Source organism: Typopeltis vanoorti, chromosome 10 (assembly GCF_054136105.1).
Source record: "Typopeltis vanoorti isolate ZY-2024b chromosome 10, IOZ_Tvanoo_1.0, whole genome shotgun sequence".
Taxonomy (NCBI): Eukaryota; Metazoa; Arthropoda; class Arachnida; order Uropygi; family Thelyphonidae; genus Typopeltis; species Typopeltis vanoorti.
Window position 1 is genome coordinate 4,014,421 of NC_143558.1, and position 17,438 is coordinate 4,031,858.

The 17,438-nt window shown below is 36.5% G+C and overlaps 1 protein-coding gene across 5 annotated transcripts in view; it reads right to left on the reverse strand.

Annotated features, from left to right (window-relative positions):
* Positions 1 to 17,438, reverse strand: part of LOC150102137 (spermatogenesis-associated protein 7-like) — a 151,681-nt gene that overhangs the window by 35,304 nt on the left and 98,939 nt on the right. For 4 of the 5 annotated variants that reach the window (XM_090399380.1, XM_090399379.1, XM_090399381.1 and 1 more), the window contains one exon: positions 8,715 to 8,789. In XM_090399380.1, the coding sequence (XP_090255506.1) occupies positions 8,715 to 8,789 (75 nt within the window). The remainder of the gene's footprint in view (positions 1 to 8,714; positions 8,790 to 17,438) is intronic. The other variant, XM_090399383.1, reaches the window with a different exon arrangement.

A 17,438-nucleotide genomic window follows, 5' to 3' on the forward strand; every position in this document is an offset into this window, starting at 1 on the left:
GTTATTTTATGTCTTATGTTTTTATTTCTCACCTGAAGAAGTCGGATCACCGATGAAACTAGTTGTGATGTATTAAAGGTTTTTGTTATACTTTCTCGGGTTCTAGTCAGTTAAATTTATTTTTATAAATGTATACATCCCGAGTAAATCCTAATTTCAACAATATATATATATATATATATATATTGGAGGAACTATTCAAGAAAACCAAAGATGTAAGTTGAAGATATTGAGAATTGCTATGGCAAAAGATGTATTAAGGAAAAGAGATCATTTATTACAAGTAAGACAAGTAAAGCGATATTGAAAAGATTTATAAAAACATTTGTTTGGACCATATTCTTATATGGTTGTGAGACTTGAACAACAGCAGACTAGAAAAGAACTGAAGCTTTTGAAATATATTGGATAGAAAAAAAAAACCAATGACGAAGTCTTGTGTGAAATAAAAGAGAACCAAGTAATGAAGAAGACAATCATAGAAAGAAAGATAATATCCCTGAGACAGATATGGAGATGTAAAGAATGGATTATGAACATATTAAGAGTGAAGATACCCAGCAAAATATACATTTTTAGATGAGGTGATTAGAGGAAAGCCAGAAACAGGATGATCTGGAAGAGGGAACCCTCCATAGTAGCAGGGACCGTTCCTTAGAATGATGATGATGATACACTCTCTGAACAAAGATCTGATCTATGACTATTTCATCAGATACTTATTACAGAACATATAGTTACAGCTTACAAATAGTCCCTAAGTAATCAGTCATCACTAGAATCATGAACTGGATTTCCTCTTCCTCTTTTCTGCCTTGATTTATTAAACCACACAAGTATTACTATCTGGGTTCTTAACGAAATCTTTGCTGATTTTGCATAAAGCTTCCTCATATTGTAATTTAAAGAAATGTAGAGTTTATTTGGTGTTCCCTTATATCTAGGGGTCCAAAAAGTTGCAGATTTTTTACTAAATGGAAAGAACTTGGATCACCAAATTTTATTATTATTATCATCATGGACAACTCCAAGGAGTCCTTAGACTCATCAAGGGAGGCCCTAACATCATGTCAAGAACAACTATTCAACATTCACACAGTATCTATCATACTTCACCTTGAACTCATTCACAGTCATGGCACCCACAACAGACTCTGGCAGCTTATTCCACTCATTCACCACTCTCCAACTAAAAAACCTAGCTCTAACACCCTTCCTAACCACACTCTTTGCCAGTTTCCATGGATCGCCTCTAGTCCTCCCATCACCAGTTCTGTCCTCTAAAATATTTTCTGAATTAATCTTATAGAAACCCTTCAGTAATTTGAATGTCTCAATCATCTCACCCCTTTTCCACCTCTCAACCAATTTCCGCAACCCACAAATTTTCAACCTGTTCTCATAAGGTTCATTCCATAGACCTGCTATCATCTTGGTCACTTGTCTCTGGATCCTCTCCACCTCCTCCCCATCAAGAAGAAACCTAGGTGACCATTTCTGGGCACAATAGTCTAGATGAGGTTTTATCAAGGCTCGATACAGAGGAGCAATAACTTGCTTGTCTCTGCTCGTCAAAGTATTCCTCTTCAGTAACCAAGTGATTTGATGAGCTGATTTAGCCACTTTTGCAATGTGCCCCCTAAACTTCAACTCCCTATCCACTAACATTCCCAAGTCCCTGGCCTCATCAATCTCCTCGAGTACAGTTCCACCAACGTAGTATACTGCTGCTAATCTTTTCACCCCAAAATGCATAACCTTACATTTTGCCACATTAAATTGACATCCATTCTCCTTAGCCCAGTCCTCCAAACTATCCAAATCATCCTGTAAAATTTTGACATCCTGTGCATTCACTATTGCTCTACCCAACTTTGCATCATCAGCAAAAAAATTAACAGTTCCTCTCAGATCCTTCCCTATATTATTAATGAACAAATTAAACAGTAGTGGTCCAAGAACAGAACCCTACGGCACACCACTTGTCACAGGCCATCTTTTGGACTGTACTCCTCAATAAACTACTCTCTGATATCTCTCCATCAACCACCCTCCTATCCATCTCACCAACCCTATATCCGTCCCCATATGCTGCAGCTTACTGATTAGAATTCCATGTGGTATCCTGTCAAAGGCCTTAGCAAGGTTCAGCAGAATCACTGTAAACCCATTACCCTTATTCAGTTCAGCCGTCACTGTGTTATAAAACATGAGCAAGTTACTAAGGCATGATCTACCATTCACAAAACCATGCTGTCCCCCATACAGTGTCCCATTTTCTTCTATCCATAGTATTTTCCTCTTGACTACTTTCTCCAAGACCTTGACAATGACTCCTGATATGCTGATCAGTAGGTAATTTACAACAGCAGTCTTGGAACCTCCTTTATGCAGTGGAGCTATTTTCTCCTCTTTCCACCCCTCGGGACTAACCCACGACCAGAGACTCAAATTAAACAAAATGGTCAAGGGTACTGACAATTCTTTAGCTGCTTCACGTACGGCACGAGCTGGTATACCATCCAATCCCACAGATGTATTCACATTGAGGTTTTGTAACAGACTATTCGCCTCCACCTCATTCACCATAATTCCCATATAAGCTGTTGGTTCCTTCATTTCCTCTTGACTACTTTCTCCTAGACCTTGACAATGCCTCCTGATATGCTGATAGGTTGATGGGCAAAAGGATTTATATAAGATGGATGGTTTGCATCTCAATGGATTTGGTGTCCGGACACTGGAAAAAGTGTTGTTAAATGAAGTGAAAGTGGATGTGCAGAATAAGGGAAACTAGAGTTATTAAGGGGGGGGGGGAGTGGATATGCAGACTTTAGGGAGGCAGTCATGTGTATGAATGTGTATAATATGCCCGAGCAAGTACGAAGGACAACAAATCAGGATGGGTTAGTTAGTATAAGGCATCAGGATAGGGGTGGGACAAAGTGCTGGCTCAGTAATTCCACTATATCAGCTGATTTGATTACCTCCCTACCATCGGCATTCTTTAAAATCATTCTACCGTGTACATTTTTTCTTTTACTTGCAACATATCAAAAAAACTGTTTGGGATTCTCTTTAGCCTGCATGGCTAATTTTCTTTCATAATCTGTTTTTGCTTTTCTTACCACACCTGTTACCCTTCTGGCTTGCACTTTATATAGTTCATGTGCCTGCAGGTCACCTTTCTCCTTAAATTTCCTCCACAGTTGTTTCTTTTTTTGCAGCTCAAGCTTAATGGTGTTATTCATCCATTTGACCCCTACTTGATTTACTATTCAGACTCTAGGCATACAGTCAGCCATAGCCTCCTGCAAACACTTCTTAACCACTTCCCATGCACTATTAACATCCAGCCCTTGCAGTTCTACATGCCATGGCACTGAACCAACCAATCTCCTAAGCTTGTCATACTTACCAGCATGGTAATTCCACATGTACCCTGTCTTAATTGTAAATTCCACAGATTTAGCCAGCTCCCAGTTCAAGACCCTATTACTCTCACCAACTGATGACAACATGGTCATATTCATTACAGCCAAATTCTCAGATGCAATTACTAGGTCAAGCACTCTCTGACCCATAGTATTTTCCATTACATGCTGTCGCAGATAGTTATTCCTTAATAACTGCATAAAATCCAATTCCTTCCTCCCATGTGTCCTCTCCTCCTTCCAATCAATTTTACCATAGTTGAAATCCCCCATAATCCCCCATGCTTCTATTTGCTTATGCATACTATCTCCACCATCTATTCCATCACCTGGTCTATAGCAGCACCCAACTGTATATTTTGTTCTGCTAGTCTCAATCTCACACCAAATAGCTTCAAATGCACTCTTTTCTCTATCCTGCAGATCAACTTTTATTCTCCTTGGCTGCAGTTCATCAGCTATCACCAATAACACTCCTCCTCCTTCTCCCCCCATTTTATTCTCTCTGTCCCTCCTGAACACTATACCCCCTCACATTCTATCCCACTAGCTATATCATCTTCTGTCAGCCATGTTTCATTAACACCAATAACCTGTGGCCTGTAAGAGCCAACCAAGGCCAAAAATTCTTCCTTCTTGTTCCCAATACTCCTGGCATTAGTATACATGAAATGCAGAAGCTCGTTAGTCCCACCCCTATCCTGATGCCTTATACTAACCAACCCATTCTGATTTGTTGTCCTTCGTTTCGTACTTGCTCGGGCATATTATACACATTCATACACTCAACTGCCTCCCTAAAGTCTGCATACCCCCCCCCCTAATAACTCTAGTTTCCCTGATTCTGCACATCCACTTCCACTTCATTCAACAATACTTTTTTGAGTCTCCAACACACCAAATCCATTCAAATGCAGGCCATCCATCTTATATAAATCCTTTCACCATCAATCTCACTCCACAAACTCGACACCACTCCTCCTGTATAACCTACGCATAGAGTCATTTGCAATTATGGCCCTCCTCAACTCTTCTCTGTGATACCGTGGCAAAAGACTCACTATCTTAACTCTATCGCTCTTTTCTTTTGCTACCTCTAGTAATTCCTTCAAGTCCTCTCTCACAGCAAATTTTTCTCCTTTTAAATCATTCTTTTCACCCTCTGCTTTTGCGCTCTGATAGACTCAGTTACATCCTTAATTTGCGCACCTGGTAAGTACGATTTTAACAAACTTTCATCTATTACACCTCTTACTAAAGAATCACCATACAACCTCGCTCCTTCATTTTTCTTACACTCCCGGTCATACTCTTATCATACATTTGCCTTTTATTAGCTGATGCGCTCGGTAAACAATTTTGCAAATACTCCAGCTGCCGCTTTGCCCTATGTATTACTCCGTGCAACCATGCGATCTCACTCATTGCAACTAACTCTTCATTTTTTTTATCCATTAAATCATTCTCTCGCTCTGTATTTTTACCTTCACTCTCACTTTCAACACCGCTCTCAAAGTTATCTGGTACTACATCGCAAATTCCTATCATATCACTATTTTCTACATTCTGACTTTCAACATCGACATCAATCTCATGACCTGAGACACACTTTAAATCCGCACTTTCCTTACACTTTCGGCACACATTCACTCCACTATCATTATCGAACCAAACTCCAAATGCTCTCTGCAAAGCGTAAATCTCGCAGACGTTACACTGAATAAACTCCCTTAAGTTAAAATGTTTGAACAAAGACGGCAATTTGGATGTCATTGTTTTTCTTCTCATCAGTGCCATGTGCACGCTATCTATCGAATCTTATCAAATACTAATTAAATAATGCAGAAAACACACAAAAATCACACAGACATGGCTTTATTTAAGAGAGAAAAGTAAACAATACTACGTAAGATTCAAGCAATATTGCCAATTATTACTCAAAATAACGCTTATCTTTTCTCTCTACAAACACTCCAATCCAAAACACACCGATTCAAATTTGGTATACTGCTTCCTCATATCATAACTAAAAGCAATCTAAAGGTTTAATTAGGCATTCCTACACTCTAAAATCCAAACTAAATGCTTGAAGAATTTACCTAAATAGTAGGAATTAGTGTCGCAAAATTTAGTTTACAGCTTTTATCATAACATAGTGTCATGATTAGGTTGGAACTAGTCAAAGTCTTGTAAACTTTACCTAAGGAAAGAATTAAGAATCTGAATTCCAACACCAGTTAAAACCTTTTTATGTGATAATAGACTGATATTTTTTATGACTAAAACAACACATAATAAGGAATGAATGTTCTGATGAAAGTTATGGGAATGAAAGATGGCATGTTAACAGATAAAAGATGAAACAGAGGCATGTTAAAAGATGAAAGTATAAGGGAAGGTATTCGTCTTAAGTATCTTAAGACATCATCAGTACAGTTCTTTACAAACAATACTAGGAATTGCACTCAAATGAACAGTTAGTGCATGCTTATCTTGGAATCTCTATGTGTACAATAGTGTGTTTGAGGGGAAAAAAAAAGTTGTAATTAAACATTAAAGTATATCTGATAAATTGGATGGATGGTGAGCCAATGAACTGTGGATGTAACAACCCGAGAAAGTTAGTTTAAACAAACTTTCACCAACTTTTAAACCATCATCATCATCATCAAATTCCTGCCATGTACCCTCAAGGGGTGTACAGGATATGACAGTACTACATGAAAAAATTACATCATTACTAACTTCCTATCTACAATTTTCCTCCAAATCAGTCTGTTACTTGTCAAGACTCCAACATTATCAGATCTTATATTTCTATCGTCTAAGGCACTTTGTACCGTATCAATCCACCTATATCTTGGTCTTCCTCTGGGTCGTTTTCCTGCCAACCTGGCAGAGAACACTTGTTTTGCTAATCTTTCCTCTCCCATTCTATTTAAGTGACCATACCATCTGAGATTAGCTCTGCTAACGCATTCCTGGATGCTGACAATGTCAAGTTCTTTCCTAATATCCTCATTTTTAATATGATATTGCCATTGATGCCATCTGTTCATGCCTCTAATCTTTCTCAGGACTCTCATATCTGCGGTCTCTAGTCTTTGGTCAAGTGTTTTACTTCTGACCCAGCTCTCAGATCCATAAGTTAAAATTGGTTTGAACACAGTCTTGTATATAGCTAATTTAGTGTTCCGACTAATTTCTTTCTTATTCCATATGAATTTATTCAATTGACTTCCCACGATACCAGCTTTGCTGATTCTATTGTCTATTTCTATATTTAGTTTACCATCTTCACTAAAAATTGTGCCTAAGTAGCTGAAATGTTTTACTTGTTCCACAGGTTCTCCATTCACAACACAGTTGACATTTTCAACGATTCTGCCTATTTTCATTGTCTTTGTCTTTTTATTGCTGACCTTCATACCATATCTATTACAACAGCTATTCAATTTAGTCAGAGAATCTTGCAGACTTGTAGCGGATTTATTTAGAAGTATAACATCATCCGCATAAAGCAAAGAGCTGACATTAACATCTCCAATTTTGATATCAGGTTTAATACCACATTCCTTCATAATGTGATCCATATAGATAATGAATAACAGAGGGGATAATGTACATCCATCAAAAATATGGCATCATAAAATCTTTGGTATCCAGAGCACACAAATTTTGTTCCTCTGAAGAATCGTTAAAACAAGAATTGGAAATTATTAAAGATACAGACAAAAGCCACTCAAAAAATTATCAGCCACTCCCCCACACATCAACCCAGACAAGAAGCCAGTAGTACTCCTATACCATAGGTCAAAGGCATGTCGGAAAGTCTGTCAAAAATTATGAAGAAATACAAACTCATCACCACCTATAAACCAATCAACCAGATCACAATTTGCTACCTTCTCCAAAAAAACAAACTCTCACCATGGCATATATGAAGTTCCATGTTCTTGTAAGATGTCTTACTATGGACAAACAGGAAGATCTATAAGTAAACACATCTCTGAACACCAAGACCACATCCATTTTATCAAACTGCACAAATCTGGCCTCGCACAACATGGAGCTGAAAACCCTAACCATAGGATCCAATGGAAAAACACCAAGCTGCTACATAGATTCTTATATAAACATGAACGTTTATATAAAGAAAGTGCTGAAGCCTTACATCATAGACTGACCCAATCTGAACCGTAATGACTGTCTCACTATCCCACAAGTCTGGGAAATTATTATCCTCAATTATATAAAATAAATTTATCACATATACTTTAATTTAGTGTTTAATTACAACTTTTATTTTATTTATTTATTTTTTTTAAAGTCCTCAAACATGCTACGGCATGCATAGAGAGATTCCAATATAAGCATGCGCACTAACATGTAATTAAGATACTTAAGATGAAATATCTATATATTATTAAAATTTAATTACTGTGATATATGTGTGAATTTTTAGTTATTAATACTCTACAGGTTTCACTATATAATAGAGAAAATGAAAGTTTAGAAAAAAGCTTTCGAAGAAAAAATTTCTGGATAAGGCTAAGTTTTGATGGTCAGGAGTATCTTTCAAAGTACTTTAAAAGGTACTCCTGACCATCTAATTGACCATACTGGAGACCTGCAAATTTCAGATCACATTAATTGGGAAGAAAACTGTTGAGAGAAAGTCAGGAATAAAGAAAACATAACTATATTGGATTCCTACACTTTTATAAGGGATATCAGCTAATATTAGTAATGATGATGGTGAGATTTATTCCTCTTCATATAACACTGACTTAATATGGATATTGAAGGAAAACAGATCAAAGTGTTCAACCCTATTAATGATTATTCTAGTAATCTTGTAAAACATAATCTTAAACTACTTTTTTTATTTAAATAATATTTCTGTAAACTAGGTTTCTGCATAAAAAATTATGCATTCAAAAACAGTTAAACACTCAGATATTTAAATGTTTTCTTTCATCTGTTAACTCTAAGTGATAAAGTATATCACATAGTAATAAGTATTCAAAAACAAGATCGAATTTGAAAGAATTTATTATAACTTTTTCTGTAATAGCAAATTATGAATGAAAATATTAGGATAATCCTAATGAGAACATTATTAACAATATTATGCATCATTTACTGCACGTGTAAATATTCTATTTCTCACTTGTAACAATGTAATTATTACAAAAAATTAACATTTAAAATTCAAAACTGGATGAGTATTCTAAGATGATAAGAAATTATTTGAAAAGAAATGACAATAGTAAATACCTATCTGTAAAGACACCCTTACTCAGTATATCTTCTGTAACATCATTAAGGAATTTTAAATATCTATCCTCTTCTCTGTAAAGAAAGGTAATGAATAAGTATTCAGACAATAAACAAATTCATTATCTTCAAATTAAAGAAAACCCTAAGACAATAACATATAAATCAAGAGATTACACAGCATGCACGTGGCAACATGTATAAATGGTCTGTTGACAGAAATGAACAATTCAATGCCTGATGAGTTGCAGAAATGATCCGCATCCATTCATGAGATGTTATATTAGGAAGATATTGTAGACACATGAATTTGCCACTCTGCATTCATGCTGAACTCAAAATCTACGGCTGACAACAATATATACTATCAATTAATTAACCAATATCAAGCTGAGTGATTTAATATTGATAATGCAGGAGAACAGATCAAAGTATGTAGTACAATGTTATATTTTATTTATTTTTTTATATTGAGTGATCATGTGAGAGGTTACAAAACCTATAACACAACAGTGCTGTGTCTGTGAGAGAGCGAGTGGTTAAGGCATCTGTTTATGTGTTTCTTGAAAAGCCGGAGGTAGAATTCATGGGAAAACACAATATCAAGACTGTTCCAAAGAACAGATTTAATGAATAAGGAAGATAAGAAGTTGGTCTGGTAAGTTTGGAAGTGAATTGTGTATAGTTATTGACCAAGCTGCTCAAGTTTTTACAGGCTTTGGGAGGAAACACAGTAGCTAGTTTGGTAAAGCTGTGCCCATACAAATACATTGCCTGAGGCAGTGTATTTGTATATGCATAAGGCAGAAAGGGAATGTCAATAACAAAATGACAGAAGTTACTCTTAGAGAAGAGTCATCTACTAAACAGAATGTCCACTTTCTGGACAGCATCAAGTATTTTTTGGAAGATTTTGATGAACCAAAGTTCTCACATCAAATGTGAGAACTACATTCTAAAGATTGAATAAATCTTAAAATTTATACTGTGTTGGGAGTTGTACAGGTGAGAAGTATAGTCTTAAACAGAAAATGACACCAAATTTTTTTGGAGGCTCAGAGGAGGTTAAGAAAATGATGTGCTAATGCCAGTAAAAGGGAAGCAAAGAGAGATGTTTTCTTATGAGAAAAACAAAATAGGTCCATGGTTATCATAATGCAAGTGAACAATGGTAAGGGGCTCAGTGGACATTGGTTATAGACGTTTGAGCACGAGGTCTGTCAAATGAAAAAAATTGAAACAGAGTAAACAAAGTTCAGGAGTAATCCAGCACTGATGGAAAATTTGAAAATAGAACACTGGTAACCCACTTACAAAGGACAGAAGGCATATCACACAGTATACAATGATAGCTGTTAAGCAGGACTCTATGTCTTGAAAATATGAAAAACGACCACAATTTTTTCCAAACCTTCAACAACATGGTTTATGTTCAAAGGTGGACAGTGCTGGCTAGGAGAATCAGTTATGGAGCATGAGTGACAGAATCCTTATCTGTGATCACTAATTAACTGGAGGGCCTCTAGGCAGTGAGGAAGAGGAAATTGGCTGTCAATAATATCCTCCATTGTTTTTGAGGTAAAGGAAGTGAGGAAATGACATGTAATTTGATGGCTGAATTTTTATTTTTTTCATTTAATTTTTTTTTTTGGAATCACCTGAATAGAAGATGGTGTTGTGCTGTTGGATAGATGGCAAACAATATGAAAAATCATACAGATGATATAGGAAGAGTGTCAATTCTGAAGAAGAAATTTTGAGCACAACTGGAGAAATAGCACTTAGATCAGAAAAAGTGTTGCTATTCAAGCTATTAACAATTATTCTGATTCTCCAGATCAGAGGAAGTATCCACCTTGATTAGTGAAGTTGAAAAGAAGCCAGTCTGAGTTATGAATACTGAAATCCTCAAGAAAGATGACAGATAATCTATCTTCAGAGATAAATAATTAAAGAAGAAATCAGAGTGGTTATCAGATATTGGGAAGTCATAAAGATGGCAAATTAATGTAATTATACTTGTTCAGGTTAGGAGAATTCTTCATAGCCATGACTGACTCTAAAAATAATGTTTCTGATCTGTAACAACTTTTAAATAGCACATTGGTTTTCTTTCATCTAATCCTGTGTGAAGGGATGTCCAAAGCGTGGTCTGCCAGTCCTAACTTGCCATAATAATAATGGTAGCAAATGTATTTTTTAATGTTCTCCAAGGCAGATGTTAACAGATCTTGCCTATAGTGTTGTTAATACCATTAAAATAAGTTATGAATGTGTACTAAAAAATTTTAAGATCAGAAAGAGGGAATTCTTGGTTTGCCAGTTTCTGATATGGAATGTCAGATCTGGCAAATGCACATGCACTAATTATAATCATCACCATGGAACACTTGATATACACCCAGAAGTAATGTACAAATATGAAAAAACACCCCGACTCAACATCACTAGAGTTAAAAATCGGTTCTATCAACATAAGAAGCCTGAATGGCAAAGAAATTGAGCTAGCTGAGGAATTAGAAAAGTACCAGATCGACATAATAGGGGGGTGACTGAAACAAAAAAGACAAAAACTGGTGAGATCTTTCTGAGCAATAAATACAAAATGTTATATTCAGGCAATGACAACCAAGGAAAAGAAGGAATAGCCATAGTATTCAACACTAAATACGAGGCTAATCTTCTTCAATGGCAAGCAGTCTCAAGTAGAGTGATGTGGGCAAATATCAGAATGGAGAACTGGACAATGAGACTTATTTCTGCCTATGGTCCCACAGAAGGTTCTACTAAGGTAGAAGTGGAGGAATATTTGGAAGATTTAGAGAAAGCAGCTGACACAATGAAAAAGGAAAACTTTGTCCTTGTAGGGGATCTAAATAGCAGAGTAGGAAATGATTGTCAGACATACAATAATATTTTGGGAAAATTTGGAGAAAAGAGCAAAGCTAATAATAATGGCAAATACCTTTTGGATTTCTGCTCAGGACATGGACTGGTTATTACTAACATCATATTCCAACATAAAAATGTGCACAAATTCACATGGAGAGAAGAGGCAAGAAATAAGAAAAGTCTCATTGATTATGTTATTGTTGATAGTGATGTTTTCTCCCTGGTGCAGGACACCAGAGTGTACAGAGGATTTGAAATTGGAAGTGATCACTATTTAGTCTTGAGCAGGATGAAATTGAATTTCATATTGAGAAGAATAACATGTAAGAAGGTTTTAAAGCGAATAAAAGTTGAGCAGCTCTTAGATGTGAACTGTAGACTAAAATACACAAAGCTTATTGAAGAAAAAATGAAAGAGTTTGAGAACAGGAACCAAACCTTGGAGATTCAGTGGCAAGCCTTGAAGAAAACCCTGATTGATTCAGCCAGAGAGGCATGTGGTGAGGTTGTCTGCAAGGATAGAAAAATCACAACTCCATGGTGGACACAGGAAGTTAGAGAGGCAGTGAAGGAAAAAAAAGAAAGCATATCAAAAGTTCTTGGTAAATAAGTCAGCTTGTGCTCTTAGAGAATACAGAGACATCCATAAGAAAGCTAAACACTATGTAAAACTAGCTAAACAAAAGTCATGGGAGGACTTTGGCAAGAACATAGAAATGGAGGAAAGAGTGCTGTGAAAGGAGTTAGAGATGATAAAGGTAGGTCACATGAAAACTGGAGAAAAAGATATCCTTGGAGTATGGAGTAATTACTTCAAGAAATTGCAAAATGAGACAAGCAGTGATAGCACAGTGGTAAAAAACACTCAACAGCCATACAGTCAGGAATACATATTCATACTTTATTATTATTATTATTATTATTATTCTGGGCAACTCTAAGGAGTCGACAGACTCATCAAGGGAGGCCCTAAAATCATGTCAAGAACAACTATTCGACATTCACACAGTATCTATCATACCTCGCCTTGAACTCATTCACGGTCATAGCACCCACAACAGACTCTGGCAGCTTATTCCACTCATTCATCACTCTCCAAGTAAAAAACCTAGCTCTAACACCCTTGTCAACCACGCTCCTGCCCAGCTTCCATTCATGGCCCCTAGTCCTCCCACCACCAGTCATATTTTCAAAAATATCTTCTGGATCAATCTTATAGAAACCCTTCAGTAATTTGAATGTCTCAATCATATTACCCCTCCTTCGCCTATCAACCAATTTCTGCAATCCACAAATCTTCAGCCTGTTCTCATAAGGTTCATTCCACAGACCTGCTATCATCTTGGTCACTAGTCTCTGGATCCTCTCCACCTCCTCCCCATCAAGAAGAAACCCTGGCACCCATATCTGTGCACAGTAGTCTAGATGGGGTCTTATCAAGGCTCGATACAGAGGAACAATAACTTGTTTGTCTCTGCTTGTTAAAGTATTTTTCAGAAGCCAAGTAATTTGATGAGCTGATTTAGCCACTTTTGCAATGTGCCCTCTAAACTTCAACTCCCTATCCACCAACACTCCCAAATCCTTGGCCTCATCAATCTCCTGGAGTACGGTTCCACCAATGTGATATACTGCTGCTAATCTTTTCGCCTGAAATAATGCCTACGTGCACGTGCCTTTTTTGCAAGTTCCTTTTGAAGATGGCAACGTGATGTTCCCAAAATATCGGAAATATTTATTCAATTGAAATTTAATTTATAATCTTATTTACGTTGTCAATTCCTTAAGTGATTTAGTAATGCATTATTGAACTTCTAGGGAATCAAGGCCTCATTGAGGACTTATTCTTGGGAACTTGTCCTTTAAATATCAGAAACTATTACCATTCCACTGATTGCTTACTACATGTCATGGTGGATGTTTCCTCTCCTCAGATTTCCCAATTAATGCAGGAGTACCTCAGGGTTCTGTTCTTTCAACCACTGTCTTCCTCTTGTATATAAATGATCTGCTCTCACAGACTTCCAATCCTATCTATAGATTTTCCGATGACAGTACACTCCATTCCTCCTTTTCATTTGAAAAATCTTGTAGTGCTCAAGTATTAGAATCCTCAAGATCAGGTTGAGGAGATTAGAGTTCAGTGACCTGAACTCTAATATCCTCAACCTGAACTCTAATCTCCTCATGAAAGTAATTGGCCACTATTATTTCTCCACTCTCGTCCAAAATCATTAAAACTAGAGAAAGTGCTAACCAACACCCTTTTACAGTCTGTCTTGAAACTCACCAAACCAACTTTGCTGCCTCCTGTTTCATTCCATCTGCTTTTGTTCTTTGGAGCAGTCTCCTCCGCTCTGCCTTTTTACATTTTGATTAAACAACCTTCAGCTGTTTAATTAAAATGTGAACAGATTCCTTTTTTCTTCTATGGCTCTAATGTGTTATAGGTCTTGTGGTCTTTTATGTGTGGACCAGATATTTAAAAAAATCCATTGGCTCATTGAAATTTTTCTTCAGACCAGGTTAATGTTAATCTTGAATTTCTTAAAAAGTTCAAGAGAGCTTTTTAAGCTTTTACAGGTAAGGATGTGAAATGCTTGTAGCCCTTATCAGATTCTTGCAATGGTCATTGTTTAACCTTATAATGGTGATCTCTATCTTGACTATTTCACTTGGATAAAAAGTAACAATATTTCATGAAACTTAGCAGCATGCCCTTAAATTAAATGATATTACTTTGGTATCATTGCAAATGTTCCGCTTCTATTCATTGTATTAATATGAAGCAAGCCACACTCTTATAGGAATTCTTCATTTGGGATAGTCTATGCTTCTGAAAGAGAGAGATACAGTCAACTAACTATAGCAAACATATATGGGAGGGGGGGGGGAACCACAGGAATAATTTGTTATGGTGGATAGTTTGCTATAGTGAAGTGTAGTGTTTACTTTGTCACACTTAGAGATATATTATATAGATGGGACTGTACTGTAAGAAATTGATGAGACTAGGAACTGGAGGGGGGGAATAGTGGACAGAGTTGAAATTCGAATGACATACTGAAAAAAAAAGTGGAGGACAAAATAGCTTAAAGGATTACATTACTTGGATATTGTGAAAGTAGAGACTAAGAAGTTCTCTCTCTTTACAAGATATTTATATAGACAGATCTGAACTGTTGTGCAGAGATTTTGTTGCCTGGATTCTGAGGAGAAGTAGTGAAGAGGATCCAGAGGTGACCAAGATAGTGGCAAGTCTGCGGAATGCTTCTTTTCAGAACAGAATGAAAGTTTGTAGGTTACGAAATTCAGTTTTCAGGAAGAAAAGAGGAGATATGATAGAAACTTTAAACTTTATAAACTTTCTATTAAGAAAGTTTTTAGGCAGTGGCATATTTAGGTATAGGCCCGAGCCTAGAACGGCAAATTTTGAGGGGCGGTGGAAATTTCCAGGCTCTCATTTTTTAGTTATAACATGTTCCTTATATGCTGCATCTACTCACAAGTAGAGAAATATTTTTCTTTTCCTCATTGTAAGTTTAGTTTGCAAGCATATTGGCATGTAATCATATTCTGCATAACTAAACAGACTGAGACACGTGCACAAAAAGCTACTGTATTGTTGTCGGTAACTTGACACAAAGGCATTAGGGATTAGTGAATTTGACCCCTTTCTTGCTGAGCACATTGCCAAAATTGGGGGGAAAAAAGGCAAAAGTTTCATTTCCTATCTTTCCTTTGCCACGAATGAGAGAAAGTAATCAAATTTATTGTGGAAGAACTTAAAATAGCATAGTACTATTCCATAAGTGTTGACACAACACTAGACTTGTCTCATGTTGATCAGCTGTCCTTCATTGTACAATATGTTAAAGAACATGGAACTCCTGTGGAGCGTTTCTTGCATTTCATTCCTAATGTGAGTCACAAATCTGAAGAGTTACAAGAGATGTATTGACTTCACTAAACAAGCTTGGAATTGATGTAGCAAATTGCAGGCACATGATAATGCTAGTAACATGTCAGGCAAGTACACAGGACTGCAAGCAAGAATTCTTGAAATAAATCCATTGGCAGAATTCATACCATGCGCTGGATATTCTCTGTCTCAAATTAGTACTTGCACTGTTGAATCCTGTCCATACTCTTCTGCATTTTTTAATGTCCTTCAGAAACTGTACGTATTTTTCACATCTTCAACACATCAGTGGAGTGTTCTAAGAAAGCACCTGGAAACTTTTGCAAAAGTAATCAAACGTCCTTCGCCTACTCGTTGGTCAGCTTGTGACGAATCCTGTCAAAGTCATCGTGAGGGATGGACGGAAATAATTTCCACTTTGTCCAAAATTGAAAATGACACCAACCAGAAGAAAGTTACGTGATGTGAAGTAAATGGGATTCTATAGCAATTTCAGTCACTGGAGGTTGGGATCATGACCTGCCAATGGGCAGGTCATGAGGGGCGGCACTTTCTGCGAGCCTGGGGGCAGCAAATACCTAAATACGCCACTGCTTATAGGCTACATTCACAATAAGACTTCAGACTCCACGTGACACTGAAATGATGGTAATAATCTATCAACAAATGACAATGGTCAAATCAAATCAAATCAATGCTCTAAGCATTTTCAGTAATCTGCTAATATTGTCGTAAAGCACAAAGTTGCTACTTATAGAAAAAATAAAACATTTACATTTTTCTGATACTTTCAAAGTGTGATATTTTTGTCCTTTTTGAAGAGATTCCAGTTGTGTAGCTTGTACTAAGATTTCAGCTAGTGTTCTGATAAGATGTCTCTCATAAACTCTGCATAGCTCATCCGGTGGTTTGTTCATATAGCTGAGAGCTGAAAATCTGGATCCAGTTCATGAGAACATGACACTGCACTTGTAGTCCACTGTTGAAGCTTCATCTGCATTCCATGTCTCAGTTGGTTTAAGAATCAGCAACTTACTTATTACTGATAGGAATGATGGAGTATTTTATTGCATTTTGACTTTGCAAAAAAAGCAAAATGCTCATTAAACAGAAGTAGCAATCACTTGCATAGGCTTTCTCTATACCAGTGTGAATGTATACCCTTAAATTTAACCATCCTTTTTTAACACCTGATACAATATATGTTGAAAACCAGGTCTGCATGTTTTATTTACACTCTCTCTCACACACACACACACACACACACACACACACACACACACACACACACAGAGAGAGAGAGAGAGAGAGAGAGAGAGAGATTACACTACTAAAGAAGACATTTTCTTTAGCAAACCTATGAAGAGCCTATGGCTCAGTCTAACAAAAATGCCCTTTGGTTGAAATGAAATGTGTGAATATCTAGGATGTGAAGAACCTTTGCTGAGACTTTTCAACTAAAGACAAGTTAGGCAGTATCTCACAGTGTTTGCTAGAGTATTTGCTACTGGAGTTTTTCATCCTACAAGACAGACAGATTGACAGAATGCACAAAATTGACAGACATAACGGACTGTGCAGATAGGATGCATAAATTAAGTTTCTATAAAGTCAAGATACTTGGCTACAACAAGTATTGAGCCTAATCTGTTAAGGGATCAGATCAAGATAATGGATGATGAAAACCAGTATGTAATTTACTTTTGTATTCAGCACATATAATTATGTCAAAATCATTACTTTTTATTTAACGCATTTCAGCATTATGCGACTTTATTGAAAATCATTAGTTTAATATTTTTTTCAAATTAATTTAAAGCATGCACTAAATACATCAAGCACAGGACTTCAGGACTCAACTAAATCAAATGACTGCTGTAACAAATTTGGATATGAAAATCAGCACAGTG